General features: G+C 32.6%; 1 protein-coding gene across 2 annotated transcripts in view; it reads left to right on the top strand.

Annotated features, from left to right (window-relative positions):
• The first annotated feature begins 739 nt into the window (after positions 1-739).
• Positions 740-16,807, top strand: part of LOC114329849 (cytochrome P450 6j1-like) — a 31,216-nt gene continuing 15,148 nt past the window's right edge. Inside the window, exons 1-3 of one of the 2 annotated variants that reach the window (XM_050655919.1) lie at positions 740-832; positions 8,190-8,820; positions 13,567-13,803. In XM_050655919.1, coding sequence (XP_050511876.1) covers positions 8,190-8,820; positions 13,567-13,803 — 868 coding nt within the window. In that variant the 5' untranslated portion in view covers positions 740-832. Of the gene's footprint in view, positions 833-1,589; positions 1,744-8,189; positions 8,821-13,566; positions 13,804-16,807 lie in introns of those variants that run through there. The other variant, XM_050655918.1, reaches the window with a different exon arrangement.

The raw sequence follows: 16,807 nt of genomic DNA, 5'->3' as shown, positions 1-16,807 counted from the left end.
GTACGAAGTCTGCCCGGCCAGCTAGTATTATATAAAATATTGCTTATTTAGAGAACCGGTCGTCTATTTCAAATATAAACAAAATGACGTAATAATAAATTAGACCTGGATCCCGCGTACCAAAAAAAGTTGATTAATAGCAAGCTGAAAATTTGTTAATAGCTTAAGGGTGTCTAGTCGGACAAAACTTTGATGGATAGAAACACTGGAACAGGGAAAGTTTTAATTGTGGAACAGGGTAAAAATTTGGAACGTCAAAGTACGAAAACGTTCCATGTATTTTGTCGGACAGAACTTCCAATTGATTTGTTACCATTTAAATAAACTCTCATGTAAAAATCAGACTGATGTTACATTTTAATGAGTGGACCACGAAGAACATGTCTAATGACAGGAATCATGTTGGTTAGTAATAGCAGTCTGATTTTTACATGACAGTTTAACGAAAGGGTAACAAATTAATTGGATGTTCTGTCCGACAAAATACATGGAAAATTTTCGTAATCTGACGTTCTAATTTTTTAACCTGTTCCGCAATTAAAACTTCCCCTGTTCCAGTGTTCCCATACATCTAAGTTTGTCCGACTAGACACCGGTAAGTTAAGATCAAATTTTCAGCTTGCTATTAATCAACTTTTTTTGGTACGCTTGATCCAGGTCTATATGCTACAACACATTGCTAATTAAAATGTTGGTCAATTTATAATAATAAGATTACATTTTTATAGAATAGGAAGTAGTTGCCCTTGAATAATATTTTGATAGAATATTCTATACCAGCTTATTTGAAATTAGTTTTTCCTTATACTTGTGTGTATTTGTGTTGTTAAAAGTTAGTATTTTTTTTAATTTCATGTTTAGCTATATTTACTATTTAAGACCCTTCGTTTATCTAATCAGCCAAATGGTGGTGTTGGAGTTAGATAATATTGTAACAATAATTGTTTTAAATTATAATACATATACCTATATTTGTTCAAATTATTTTCAACAGTGAAATAGTGGTTTATAATATCAGTAATTCGATCAGCAGTAAAGAATGTCTATTATTTTTGTTCTATATCTCAATATGTCTTCGCGATTTTGAAACTTCTTCAGGAGAAAACGGCAAATTTATTAGAATTATTAATATCTTTTTATTTTGATATATTTGGGAGATGATGAGCACGCTAATAACCGGCAAAATAGTTCAAAAGATGGAAAACATAATACATTGCGAAACAAAAAGAGATGAAACTAGTGGAGGTGGAAATTATCCTTATAAATGTATCTATTAATTAACATTAAATTACATAGTTTCCCACCTTTAGACGTCTGTGACAGGAGTATTTTATAAAATTCTACTGTCACATTGACAGTTGTCATACTCCTCTGATACGTCTAAAGGTGGGAAACTATGTAATTTAATGTTATTTTAGACGTATATAACGATAATTTCCACCTCCACTAGTGTCATCTCTTTTTGTTTCGCAATGTATTGTTTTCCATCTTTTGAGCTATTTTGCCTGTTATTAGCGCGCTCATCACTGTATATTTCAATTTAGCATAATGATATTGAACGATTTTCAGTGACTCGGTTAAAGTAAACAAAAGACTGAAAAGACCAATTATTACCGAAATTTTAAATTACAATAATTAATTGAATATTAATTAAGGTTAGAGAAATGAGAAAAGACCAGGAGCATGTTAAATTGATTAATAAAATGTAATCGATGGTACGAATAAGTTAGTGTATAACGTTAGGTAAGTAATGGGTTTGTTTCTAAATATTATGAAATGTTCTATCATGGCATGTGTTACTTAGAATGTTGCCGTAGATATTATTCCAATGGTTGGTGTCAGTTTTACATTTACATATTAATAGATTCAGTTTTGTTTTGTTAATGTGTTTTGTTAATGTGTATCATCTCAAGGAAGAGCCGGTTTTTAGAATTGTCAACATGTTCTAAGATTTTTACATTATTTGGTCCACTAAGGCAGAACAGTATTTTCTTACGTTGCAGCCTCTTTTATGTTTAGTCATCATCATCATCATTCTCTTTGACCTATCCCTATGCGGGGTCGGCTTCCCTAATTGCATTTCTCCACACAATTATATCTTGGGTCATATCAATGTCAATCCCCTTTACCAACATGTCCTGCCTTATCGTCTCCCCCCAGGTCTTCTTTGGTCCTCCTCTCCTACTCCTTCCAGGAATCTGCACTTCAGCTACTCTTCGTATTGGGTGATTAACGTCTCGACGTTGATCATGACCAAACCATTTTAACCTATGCTCTCTCATTTTGGCATAAATTGGTGCCACACCTAGACTTCCCCTAATATACTCATTTCTAATTTTATCCTTCTTTGTCACTCCACTCATCCATCTAAGCATTCTCATTTCCGCCACATGCATTCGTTGTTCCTCTTTCTTCTTCACTGCCCAACATTCAGTTCCGTACATCATAGCCGGTCTTATGGCTGTTCTATATGGCTTTTTCCTTCAGCTTCATTGGAATTTTTCTGTCACACCACACACCACTCGCTTCTTTCCACTTCATCCATCCAGCCCTAATTCTACTGCATGCTTCTCCATCTAGTTCTCCATTACTCTGTAATACCGATCCCAGGTACTTAAAACTGTTGCTTTTTACAATCAGTTCACCATCCAAAGGTACCATTTTATTTGTTGTAACTCCATCGTTAAATGAACATTCCAAATACTCTGTTTTTGTCCTACTAAGTTTTAAACCTTTTTCCTCCAGAGCTTGCCTCCACTGTTCCAGTTTTTGTTCTAAGTCTCTTTCACTATTTGCTACTAACACGACATCATCACCATACATTAAGCACCATGGAATGTTACCCTGTAGTTTCGCTGTTATCTGGTCCAAAACTAATCAGAATAAATACGGACTAAGCACAGAGCCTTGGTGCAATCTAGTGATGAGCGAGACTGGTCTTGGTCTTGCGGTCTTGGTCTTGGTCTTGCAGCAAGACCAAGACCAAGACCGCCTTTTGGTTGCAAGACCAAGACCAAGACCAAGCTTGCAAGAACAAGACCAAGACCAAGACCGAACCTTGCAAGACTGCGCAAGACCAAGACCAACCTGCAAGACTCTTGCACTTTTTTGAGAAAAATTGGTTTTTTATTATTTACTTAACTTTATTTTTTTAGTTCAATAATATATACTGACATTGTAATAAACCTTAAACAATATCGAATTTTTAAAATACATAATATTTTGGTTATATTTTTAAGTCGTTTTGATTAAGTCAAACGGTTTGCATTTTCTCAACCTTCAAAGTGTCCAGAAGGCAAGTTTTCAAACGGCGACAGTTCAAGGACAATTGAAATTACTTGTAAGACAGAAAAATGTAATTATATATAGCGTAATCCATTTAAAAAAAATGCAATTAAAAACGGCTTTTATGTACCTACCAGTAGTTTTCGCTTTTTGGTCTAATAAAAATACTGACACTTATTTCAATTCTTTTCGCATAATGGAGGAAAAGTGTAGGTCGTTAAATTTAAAATTAATACAAAAAATATCATAATAGATTTTGAAAAGGGATTCACAATGCTGTGAAAGCATTGTGCCCTGAATAAAAAATAACTGGTTGGTTGTCGACTGTAATGTGTCAAGCTTGATATCGCAAAATCCAAAGCTTAGGTTCAGTTTCTGAATATAATGACAAAAATTTCGATACTGGGAAATTTTTAAAATTATTTTTTGGATTAATTTTTTACAATCAACGAAAGTTGGAAGTTGAATTATTTGTGAAAATCCCGGATGACAAACGCGTAAAGAATTTTACTGATCTCATAGTTGAAAACTATTTGGAAGAATGTAGGTTTTCCCCAGAAAGGGCCAGTAGTACAAATAGTATGTGCCTCACTTGAAATGCATGCGAATCATTTCAGTGTGTTTTAAATTCTAGTTTTTACTACCCACATCCGAATATTTTTAACGTTTTAAATGTCATAATGGGTATTCAATCCAAAAATATGTGATAATAAAAAGTGCGAATATCTCGTGCTACGAGAGCAATGTAGTTTAAATAAAATTAAAGAACTGCAAGATAACAAATTACAGAATTAAGCGTTTATAACTCCCCATTAGGCTTAGTTATTATGTTATAGTATTAGGTCTATAAATAGGTATGGTAAATATGTACGTATTTATTAAAAAAAAAGTATGTTTTAGTTAGTTTATAAAAAAAGTTAATTATATTAAATAGAGTAAAAAAATATATGATTTTTGTGTTTTCTTAAAAAAAATTAATTTCTTATGTTCTTAAATTTGACCCTCGTAGGATAAATACTACAGTGTTCGAGTGAAAGGAGCAGATCATTATCTGTTAAAACTATAAACTGTTAATCCCTTTTCGTAAAATCCGTGAATTGAAGGTCTCCGACCATTGTGACACCTAAGCTCTTTTTCTTTAACATTTTAGTAAAATACAGGGGCCATAAACAATAATCCAGACTCAAGACGTGGTCTGAAGGTAGGCGGCGGCAGGTATCGACAGAATGCAAAACACAAGACATGACACAACCGAAGGCCGGTAATTGCAACATTGTTTAAAGGGTTGTAAATGCAGATTTTTCCTACTGATAAACATTACCGTTATAACAATATACTTTAATCTCTTGCATTTCTTAGACCCATTTACCTACAACAGTCTTTAGTTTTGAGCTTTTAAGAAGTAGTCGCAAATACGAGTAAACTCAAAAGTGAAAAAAGATGAGTGATCCGGAATTATCGCCATATATTAGTGATAGCGAAAGTTATGTTCAAAGTGAAAGTTCTGAAACCGAAACAGATGTTGCTCAGGATGTACCGTCCACTTCAAAAAGGGTGAAAGAGCAGAGCAGCCTGCAATTTCGACAAACCATTGATTATAGTATTGGAGGGTATACTATACTCCAATACTATAATCAATGGTACTACCCAAAAATGACATTTAAAAAACCGTAGGTATATGTAGAAACAGAAATAAAATTATTCCTATGACAGTTCAACAGTTTCCAGTATAATAGATTTTCCGCCATATTTGTTTCTAATTGGAACTTAAAAGCTAAAAATAATGAAATTTTTTTGAGTGATACTGGATTCTTCGGAAAATGATTTTGTTTAATTTTTCTATTTTCAGTTATTCTCTATTATGAACAGTTTCCGAAACATCGAGCTTTGTCACACTATACAGCCACCCTGTATATGCAGAATGTTTACTAAGTATGTGTACAAACTTTATAGGTTTTTTTTAATGGCATGGACTTTATGTCATTCAGCCAGTCACAACATGAGTATTAGCGTCATGTGTAGTGTATATGTTGAGTAAATGTCTTGTTACTTAGCAAAGTCGTCATTGTTTTTGCAAAGAGACGCTAATTGTATCGGAACGTCTGCGGTCCCTCCGGTGAGTACCGATCACACAAGGATAGAAACTATCTTCATCCACTAATTTATAATAAATGAAAAAATTCCTGACCCTGGTGAGATTCGAACTCACCACCATTCGGACTTTCCATCCAAATGTAGGCGCTCTTACCACTGCGCCACAGAGGGGTTACTTTATGGGTTAAACGTTCATATGAACTGAAAATAATTTTTTTTATAATTTTTTTTAATGAGAAATCAGTGTTCACGTTCGATACATCATTTCAAAAGGAATTTTACATCTGGTTAAAATTGAAGGGTTTTTTTTAATTTTTTGTCCACATAAAAAAACACAGTTTTGCTTTTGCCTTGTAAATAAATTTTTTTGCCAAATAAAATAAAATGTAACTAATAACTTTTTCTTTTATATCATATGCTATTGAATGTATAAAAAGCAGGTTGTGTCTCAATTCAACTTAAAATTGAAATTTGAAAATAAACCTTTATATTTGAAACATACTTTTTAATGAAATAATTAGGTCATTAGGTGAATGTATAATGTTAAAATTGGTATCCGTTTAAAACTACATTCTACATTCTGTTAAAATTTTAAAGCAAAAAATATAGTTTCATTCTTCACATCTTTATTTATTTCAATGTACATTTTATTCGAAATTGTTTGGTTCAAATTATTACTACCAAAAAAGCAAGACCAGCAAGACTCTTGCAGCAAGACCAAGACCAAGAACAAGACCGGCTAGTGCAAGACCAAGACCAAGACCAAGACTGCCTTTTAGCTGCAAGACCAAGACCAAGACCAAGCTTGCAAGAACAAGACCAAGACCAAGACTAGCCTGGTCTTGGTCTTGTTCTTGTTTTGCTCATCACTAGTGCAATCCTACTTTCACATGAAATTTATCAGTCTCTCCCACACCTGTCCTAACACTAGTCGTTACTCCCTCATACATATCCCTCACAATCTTTACATATTATCCAGGGACTCCTTTTTTTATTGAGTGCCACCCACAGAAGCTCTCGAGGAACTCTATCATATGCTTTCTCAAAATCAATGAATACCATATGAGCGTTTGTTTCTTTACTCCTGTATTTTTCCATCAACTGCCTTATAATGAAAATTGCATGTGTTGTTGATCTGCCTGCATAAAGCTAAATTGATTCTCGGATATTTCGGTCTCTTCACGTATCCGTCTATCAATTACTCTTTCTCATATTTTCATGGTGTGGCTAAGCAGTTTTATAGCCCTGTAGTTTGTACATTGTTGTATATCTCCCTTGTTTTTGTAAACAGGTACCAGTAATACTGCTTCTCCATTCGTCTGGGATTTGTCCAACTTCCATAATTCTATTAAATAAACCTGCTAGCCACCTTGTTCCTGTATCTCCCAATGCTCTCCATACTTCCCCAGGAATATCATCTGGTACTGCCGCTTTTCCTTTCTTTATTTTTTGAAGCGCTTGAGCCACTTCCTCGTTTGTTATTTTGGTGACCATTGCGGCTACTGTCTCCGTTGACTCTACACTCTACAGACTGTTTGTCAAATTCTTCATTTAATAAGCTGCCAAAGTACTTTCTCCATCTCTTTTTGACATCCCTTTCGTGAACTAGTATTTTATTATTTTCATCTCGGATACATCTAATCTGATTAAAATCTTTTGTTTTCTTTGCTCTCTGTTTGGCTATTTTATATATCTTCGTTTCGCCTTCCCTGGTATCAAGTTGGTCGTTTGAATACACTTCTGCTTTGGCTTTTGCTACTGCTACTTTCGCTTCCTTTTTCGCCACCATATAGTTTTGAAGATCTGTGTCGGATCTGGTTTCTTGCCACTTTTTATATAATTTTCTCTTCTCTTTTATTTTTCCTTGTACTTCGTTTGACCACCACCCAGTCTCTTTATCCTCAAACTTTTTTTCTGACGTTTTCCCAAGTATTTCAATAGTAGTCTCTCTAATACTACTGGCCATTTTTCTTCAAATTGTATTAGGGCTTTCTTTCATGTTCCAACATATTTTTTCTATTATTCTTCTCCTGACTAGACCTTCTTTCTCATCTTTTAGCAGCCACCACTTGATTTTTTGTGGTCCTCTTCGATACGCTTTTTACTTCGATGTCCAGAACAAGCAGTTTATGTTGTTGGCTTACTGTCTCACTAACTATTACCTTGCAGTCCTTGCATTCACGTATGTCTTCTTTCCTTATCATGAAGTAGTCTATTTGGGATTGATGTTGTCCACTTCTGTAGGTAATTAGTTGAGTTTCTCTCTTTTTAAAGAATGTGTTAAAAATCGCCATATCCAATGCTCTTGCTAATTTAAGCATGTCATCTCCAGCTTCATCTCTAGTTCAAAAGCCTAATCCCCCATGTATTGCCTCGTATCCTGCCTTGGCTTGGCCCACATGTGCATTGAAATCACCTCCTATTATAAAACCTCCTATTATGTTTAGTGACACGTTGATTAGGCCAATTTTGACTTTGACCAATCTAACAACTTTGGCATTTTCTTTAATTTATTCAGTAAATTTGGTGTTTGGAGTTTTTTTTTTGAGTACAACCTGGAATTTAGAAGTTGATTGTATTTAGTTAATTTGATGTTCACACCCAAACATTCCACAGAAAATACTGATTAGTTTAAGAAACCAAAGGGAATTTGAAAAAAGATTCTCTCCTTACCTAGGCAACGTCCCCTACGTTTCTGATTATTTCTTGATATTATTTTTATTTTTATTGTCTACGGAAAATTTGTTGAAAGTTCTCGTATTTCTGGCGAGTTCAAAAGTAAAAAAATTATATTCATACTTTTTTTGCAGATGTTGCAGACACTATCTTGGATACTGTATTTCATGATATTTATAGGAATAATCTTCATAGCTTTGTACAAATACATGACAAGAAATTTTGGTTATTGGGAAAAGCTAAAAGTAGATGGACCCAAACCTATGCCATTTTATGGCAACTTTTATGATATAGTTAAGATGAAATCAACAATAGCGCAAAGTTTAAAACAATTATACGACTATACTGATGCTCCGTATGTCGGAATATATGTATTTGACAAACCAGTGTTATTACTTCGTTCTCCTGAATTAATCGGAGATATATTGGTAAAAGATTCCCATCTGTTTCTGGATAAAACAATAGTAATGCCTAAACATAACGTACTCACTCAAAACTTTTTGTTTTTTCAAACTATGCCAAAATGGAAAGAAAACAGAACTAAGTTCACTCCTTGTTTTTCACCTTCAAAACTAAAGGGCATGTTTCCATTCATAAGTGACATAGGCGAGGAACTGGACCGATATATTGCTGATTCTCCTGAAATTATCGATGTCAGTGATTTGTCTGGTAAATATTTTATAGAAGTTATTGCCAGATGCATGTTTGGTATCAAAGCTAATTCTTTTAAATCCAAGGATGCAGGATTTATAAAGATGTACAAAGGTAAGTTGAAAAATAATCTATAATATGTGTTAGGGCTCCGTGCCACCCTTTCATCTTTCGCCATTTTCGTCCTCGACATAACTATATTCTCCCAGTCGCTATATCTGATATTTCTATCTATTATAGCATTTCCTATGTACAGTGGTGGCCCGTGAGGTAGTGCCGTAGAGCCATGGCACTACCTTCCTAACTATGCAGAAGCATATTTTTTATTTTTAAAATATTTTAATGCCTGTTAGTTTTTTGTGTATATTTCTTTTTATCTTCATAAATTATATAAAATCTGGCAACTGTGCGCGTAGTACAATCGCTGTCACCTACAGCGGAGATTATTCGGCTGGGGAATCTTAAGCCAAAATTGGTACTGGCACGGCTGAAAAGAGAAAGATTTTACGAGCATCCTATATAAGTGACAGAGAAAGAGCTATATTGGACTATTTAGTATACCTTAAATGAGAATCTCGTGCCGGGCACAAGGCACAGGGGTATCTATTTATTTTGAGTTTCTTTAAGTGCTGGCTTGTCGCTTTTGTTATGTCTATTTTCTGTTAAAGTTTTTTATTTATAATATTTTTATTAAACTTTTAGTGCATCATGATCATGGGTGTAGTATAAATAATATTTTGATTATTTCTTAAGCTTAATTTATTAATTAAAAATGAATCAGATAAGTATCTTAAAAAACACTTTTGGTGGTTTTTCTTTACAAATATAAGGTTTTGTGGAGCTTTCGAGTTAGCTTAAAGAGGTCACGACGTAAAAAAATTCACAAAATAGAAGCATATGTAAAGAACTGGTCAATTTTAGCGCCGAATTAGACAACGACTTAAAGATTCATAATATTTAAATTTACAGATCTTTCAAAGGTCTACCGTCTCCTGACATGTAGTTGCTTCTAATTTATTTATGTCGGAGAAGTTTTCTGCTTACAAACGTCGGTTCCACGAATCATTTTTTAACGAAAATGGAGAAAATTTTAATTTTTAAACAAAACTCGGTTTAAAACTGAATTTTAAGTACTGTATTAGTGAGACGAATTAAGTATTACCTCTGGGGCTATTCCGCTATGAGTTTTATTAAATGAGTAAGGTTGAAAAAGCACATTGGAAGAAACTATTAAACTTTTAAGCATTTTAATTACCGTTGTTTATCGATGTTAAAACGAATTAGAACATTAGTTAAAAATGCAATGAAAGAAGAACGACTTAGGTATGTTATCTGCAGAAAATCATTTTGTAAATGGTATTGATAATTTTAATAATAAAGTCATTGAAAACTTTGCAACCAAAAAAAAACAAGAAGAATATATCGTAAACTTTAAAAGTGGTATTAACACAACTTTGTGCATGTGTGTAAATAATGAAATAGTATTATTTTTATAATTTTGTAAATAGAGACTAAATCGTAATACAAGCTAAGTAATATTAGCAGTAAATAATGGTTGTAAGTTGAGAGTTTTTTATTGTTAATGAATTTACGGAACTGTTTTGATAAATTTTGAACAATTTCTTGTACCTCAGATAAATATACATAAGATACATAAGGTAAAAGTATCAGCGCCTATTTTTTTTTAATTTTGGTTTTATGACTTTTTTGACAATATCGTAAATCCGTCACTAAAAATTTTGGCGGCTGTCCGAATTCTGGCACTACCTTCTTAAAGTGGTACGAGCCGCCACTGCCTATGTAAGTTTTCCATCTCATAGTAGGTCTTCCTCTTCGTCTTTCCGACGGATTCCAGTCCAATATTTTTTTGGCCACCTGTGCTCTGGCATTCTTTGTACATGCCCGTAGCACTGAAGAGCTCTGTTTTCCAACACTTTTGTAATTAAGCCTTCTACTTCCATTCTCTTCCATATGTCCTTTGTTCTTATTCTATCCTTTCTAGTAATTTGTAGACATCTTCTCATAAAGTCCAACTCAACGGTGTGTATTCCATTTCGTATTGTTGTTGTCATTGGCCATACTTCCGTTCCATATAGAGTAATATTCAGCACTATGCTCTAAAGGATCCTTTTCTGTTTTCCTTGTTTAGAGTGTTGTGTTCCATATCAATCCATAGAATAGATAATAGATTCGTAGCTCGTGGCTTTTCCCCATGCTATTTTCATTTCTATATCTTTCATACAAGTAACTTCTAGGCTTATTATTGACTTATAAATACTTAAAAATCTTAAAACGCTTAATTCTCTCTTCTTAACTTAAATTCAAATCTGCAACCTACCTCCGATCCAATACATAAGTATTCATTCTTATACACATTTATCTTGAGTCCCCATAGCTCCCCTTTTCATCCCTTAAGAGTTTATTTGTTTTTACCTGCCCTTGAATGGAAAGAATAAAATAGAATAGAATAAACGTTTAAGTTAGACAGGTCCTTTACTAATGCAGTCATACTCACATCATGGACAAAATCAAAATTAATTATTTTTTAAATCAAAATATCAATTTTAAAAACAAAAAAGATGCCCGATGCCAGAAACCGAACCCGAACCTCCTGGGTGGAATCCTAGTTACTAGACCATTATTTGATTTAATATATTGAGATAAATACTTGACATATAAATTAAATATAAATGTCATTGTATTATTTAGATTTAAAATGGATTAAAATAGAAATAGTCCAGTCGGGTTAGACGAATAACAGGCCTAACCTTGCATTAGGAGCTGCCCCAAATTTTATTTTTCTAATCTTTAGGGAGGGTCAGTATTAGTATAAATTTAAAATCTCGACTGAATTCCACTGTTGCGTTAACCGCCATCTTGATTTTAAACGAAAACCGTTTTTGCTCAGTATCTCCGCCATTTTCAATTTTTTGACAAAAAGTGTAGAAACTGAAATTGTTGAAAATGCGATTTTATATAATTTCATTAGGTAAGTATAATTTTTTTGTGCGGTCGATATTTTTCGAGTTATGAGGGGAAAATAGTGAGAGTTGGAGCATAATTATTGAATTATCCCGTTTATTATTAGTTTTACAACAAATATGTACCTATACAAAAATGAAGAAAATTAAACTCTACACAATTTTAATCTCTTTCATTTTTTTGCTAAAATTAATATTTAAGGTAGTACGTATGCGGTAATGGCGCGAGCGTAAGACCGGATTGATTTTATAGCAATTGTTTTTGTTCAATATCTACGCCATTTTCAACTAAAATTGTTCAAAATAAAATTTCCTACAATTTCTTTTTAACAATTTTTTTCATGCAGTTAATATTTTCCGAGTTACACGGGAAAATATTAAAAAGTGGTGGGGGAAGCATAATTATTGAATTGAATTTTGTTTCCGAGCTGCCCCAAATTTTATAATTCTATCCTTTAGCAGAGATCAATAGTAGTGTAAATTTAAAATCTCGACTGAATTCCGCGGTTGCATTAGCCGCCATATTGATTTTAAATGAGAACTGTTGTTGCTTAATATCTCCGCCATTTTCAACTTTTCAACCTAAATGGTGGGAAAAAAAATTGTTGGAAATGCAATTTCCTACAATTTCTTTGGCACAATTTTTTTTATACGATCAATATTCTCCGAGTTAAGGGGGAAAATAATGGAAGCGGAGGGGAAGGATAATTATTGAACTGTCTCATGTATTATCAATTTTACGTCCATAAACAAAAATAAAGAGAATTATATTTTATACAATTTTTGAAACTTCCAATGAAACATCAACCAAACTAAGTATATAAGACATAAAAAGATATTATATGCATTAAGTTCACTTAATTTTATTAACTAGCGGGTTTTATTGGTTGAATTTGTCTGTCGATATTTTAAGTTTTATGTCAGCTAATATATCGTGATGTTTCAACAATTTTTTTTAAATTTTGGACCCTGTTGTGGGGAATTTTCCCATTTCCCCCCTTGTAGACCCGCCACTGGTTCTCTCGAAAAATTGTAGTAAATCGTAATTGCAACAATTTCAGTTCTTACACTTTTTGACGAAAGTTGAAAATGGCGGAGATATTGAACAAAAACAATTGCTACAAAATCAATCAGGTCTTACGCTCGCACCTTTACCACATACGTACTACCTTAAATATTGATTTTATCAAAAAAATGTACGGCATCAAAATTATACAAAAATTTAATTCTCTTCATTTTTGTATAGGTATATATTTGTTGTAAAACTAATAATTAACGAGATAATTCAATAATTCAATAATTATGCTACAACTGTCACTATTTTCCCCTCATAACTCGGAAAATATCGACCGCACGAAAAAAATTATAATAAATGAAACTATAGAAAATCGCATTTTCAACAATTTCAGTTTCTACACTTTTTGTCAAAAAATTGAAAATGGCGGAGATATTAAGCAAAAACGGTTCTCGTTTAAAATCAAGATGGCGGCTAACGCAACGGCGGAATTCAGTCGAGATTTTAAATTTATACTAATATTGGCCCTCCCTAAAGATTAGAAAAATAAAATTTGGGGCAGCTCCTAATGCAAGGTCAAATGCTATCCCGACTGGGCTAAAAATAAAACTCAATGCATCTATATAAAAGCACTCAATATTGCATTTTAATAGAGTTCTGAGATATTTTTAGGTGTCTACGTAGTCTGAAAGTATGTTTAAAATGGATTACAAGATTCTCGGGACATAGTGACAAAGACCAAGCCAAGTATAAAAAAAACGTTTTAAAGTTATTGAATTCAAGTATTTATTCTCATTAATAAATTTGTTTGGTTTAACATAATATTTTATACTTTATTACTTTAACATAATATTTTGTTTTTAGGTATGTTTTCATTTACGTACCGCAACCTGTTATCCCAATCAGCACATTTCTTTTTTGGGGAATTGGCAGAAATTTTCCAACTAAATTTTCTTGAAAAGTCAATTACCGATTATCTTTCTGATGCACTCTATACGGTGATTAAAGAAAGAAAAGCACACGATGGAAAAGCACAAGATTTAATCGATATAATAATAGATATGTCGAAAATGGAAGGCAAAGAAAATTTGTCGCAAGAAGGTATTTATTTCTGAAAAATAACTATTAGGCCAGGAACCGAAGCTTTTCACCTCGCAATTTTTACAGAATAGATCGATTTGCTTGAAAATTTGAGAATAAGTAGTGGATAGTCCAAGGATTAAAATCTATATGATTCCGAAAGGCGCTTTTACCATGGGGGTGGTTGCCACCCCATCTCGTGAGTGAAAATTTTTTATTATATTTTGACCGCAAAAGTTGATAAAAACATTCATTCTAAGCAAAAAATGTTCTATACATTTTTGTGATAAAATGAATAGTTTTCGATTTATTCGGTATCGAAAGTGTTTGTATAGAGAAAATCAATGATTTTTGATATTACGATTCACTCAATTTTTACCGTAGAAAATTGTTTTTCAAACCAAGTTCTTGAGAATTAAATAACCTATAATTTTATATTAAAACATTTTTTCCTATCTCTGATGCTAATCTTTCTATTCTGAAGAAAATTCATTTTTTACCATACTACAAAAATTCGTAATTCGATTTTGACTCCAGTTTTTTTAAAACTAACTATTCTAAGCCAGTCAAACTTCTAGAATTTATTTATATTACATAAATAAATAATAATAAATAAGGCCAATAACCAAATACACCGCTAACTTACATTATTATGCTGCCAATTGGATTTCTCCTTTTTTTTTCAAAAAAATATATTGCTTTTTTAACCGTAACTTTTTTATTTTTTATCTTAGAAAGTTATATAAAACATATTTTGTAGGTTTTTACAATATCTATAAACCTAGTAATATTAAACCTTTTCAAAATCCTCAGTCGCAAAAAGAGGTGACTTTGAAAGGGTTGGTAAAGGTGATTTTTGCATGTTATTACTAGTTTCAATTGTCAATAGCTCACTGAATTTTTGCCGTAAAAAAAAATTTGGAAACCGTGTTCTTGGAAATTAAATAAGCTACAATTTCATATTTAAACATTTTTTCGTATCTCTGATGTTAATTTTGCTATTCTGAAGAAGAGGCCATTTTTTTTCAAACTACAATAAGTCGTTATTCGCTTTTAACTCCACTTTTTTTAAAACTAATCCGGTCAAACTACTAGAACCTATTAATAATACATAAGTAAAAAAGACCAAACAAGGTTAATGACTAATTTTAATTACGGTAGTGATTAGGGGGTTGCTTGCGATCACTTTTTCGCTGAAAAAAATAGGGACTGACATTCTTTTCATTATAAGTCACTTAATTTTTGAGCTAGAGACTTTTTTTATTTCTGGTGATAGATATTTTTAAGTGCTTTAAATTAGTTTAAACAAGTTGTCCTCGAAAAATGCATAGTTTTCCCGTCTTTTGACTTTGAAACTAGAATATTTAGCATTTGACGAAGAAGAGCCAACATATAATAAAGTATAGCTTGGTTACTATTGGTCCTAAAGAAAATTTAAAAAAACGTTTTTGTTTATTTTTTCAGAAGGTACATTTTTGTTAAGTAAAGTTGTTTTGATAAAACGAAAACTTTTGGAGTTATTAGCAGAAAACTTATTAAAAACATTGATTTTTTTCGATATAAAACTAACGCTTTCGATAGCGAATAAATCGAAAACTGTCAATTTTATGAAAACTGTCAATTTTATCAAAAAAATGTATAGAACGTTTTTTGCTTAGAATGAACGTTTTTACCAACTTTTGCATTAAAATGTAATAAACAATTTTCACCCCCGAGATGGGGTGGCAACCACCCCCATGGTAAAAGCGCCTTTCGGCATGATATAGATTTTGATCCTTGGACTATCCACTACTTATTCTCAAATTTTCAAGCAAATCGATCCATTCTGTAAAAATTGCGAGATTTTGTCCTATTTTAAGCTTCATTACTTGGACTATATTTATTTTTTTATTTTATGCATATTTCTTTGTTTCAATTATTTCTTTAACAGTATCAGTGACACGAGTTCTTATTGGTAGTTAATCAGAGATCAACAGCATAAAGTTTGACAACTTGATAATACGAGCATAATATGTAACCAAAACGTATTTTCATGGGAGTACTCTTTGGATATTTTATAGTCATTTGAAACAAAATTACCTTGATTGAAAGATAAAATATCATCTACTCTATTTAATGAAAATAAATAATAAGTTTAATTCGAAATACATTAATACGTCATCTCTATTTCCATTTCGGAAATTGTTCTGAAAATACTAGTTGTAAGTAATTGTAAGTCAACTGTCAAGTAAGTATTACCACCCAAGGCCACCTGCTACATGCAGGCCATGGAAGCGACTCAATTAAGCCTACGTTTGTCTTCAACACACCCTACAAAATCTAAACAAGACAACATAGGGAGTCAAACGTGGCAAATGCATATTGCATCTACACCGGTGGCTCCAAAATGGAAGAAGGCTCAGGATGCGGGATATACTCCAGATCACTGAACCTTAGTATAAAATGGGGTACGGGCAAAAATTCCAGCGTAGTTCAGACTGAACTGGCTGGCATCTCCATAGCCACAAAAGAGATAACCCGGAAAGGTATATATATAATCTTTATCCCTTCTACCCTGAGGTGTAGGGATCTGTTTCCGATTCTTTCATTATTTTTAGTTCTTCGCAAATTTCTTCCATATTCTCTATTCTCTGTTCCCCATCCCTGTTCCTTCCATCCTTTCTATTCTCTGTTAATTTTTTGGCATCGTTCCATGTTGTTCCCCTCTTTTCTAAAATATCTATTATTACTGCATTCCACTGTCTTCGTGGTCTACCACGTTTTTTCCTTTCTATATTTCTACTTTCCCAGATTCTTTTAACAGGTATATTATCACTTATTCTTTGTAAGAGTTTCCACCAACCCAGCTGTCTCTCTTCTATATAAAATTCTTATGGTTCTATTTCTAATTCTTCTCTTATTTTTATATTCTTTACTCTATCCCTTCTAGTCACTCCCATGACTCTTCTTAGATATTTCATTTTTACTGCCTGTAGTTTATTTTTATCCCTTTTGACAATATCCACGATTCGCATCCATATGTGAG

This window comes from Diabrotica virgifera, chromosome 7, assembly GCF_917563875.1.
Source record: "Diabrotica virgifera virgifera chromosome 7, PGI_DIABVI_V3a".
Lineage (NCBI taxonomy): Eukaryota > Metazoa > Arthropoda > Insecta > Coleoptera > Chrysomelidae > Diabrotica > Diabrotica virgifera.
The sequence above is the reverse complement of the archived record's forward strand: the minus strand, read 5'-3'. Positions and strand labels throughout refer to the sequence as shown.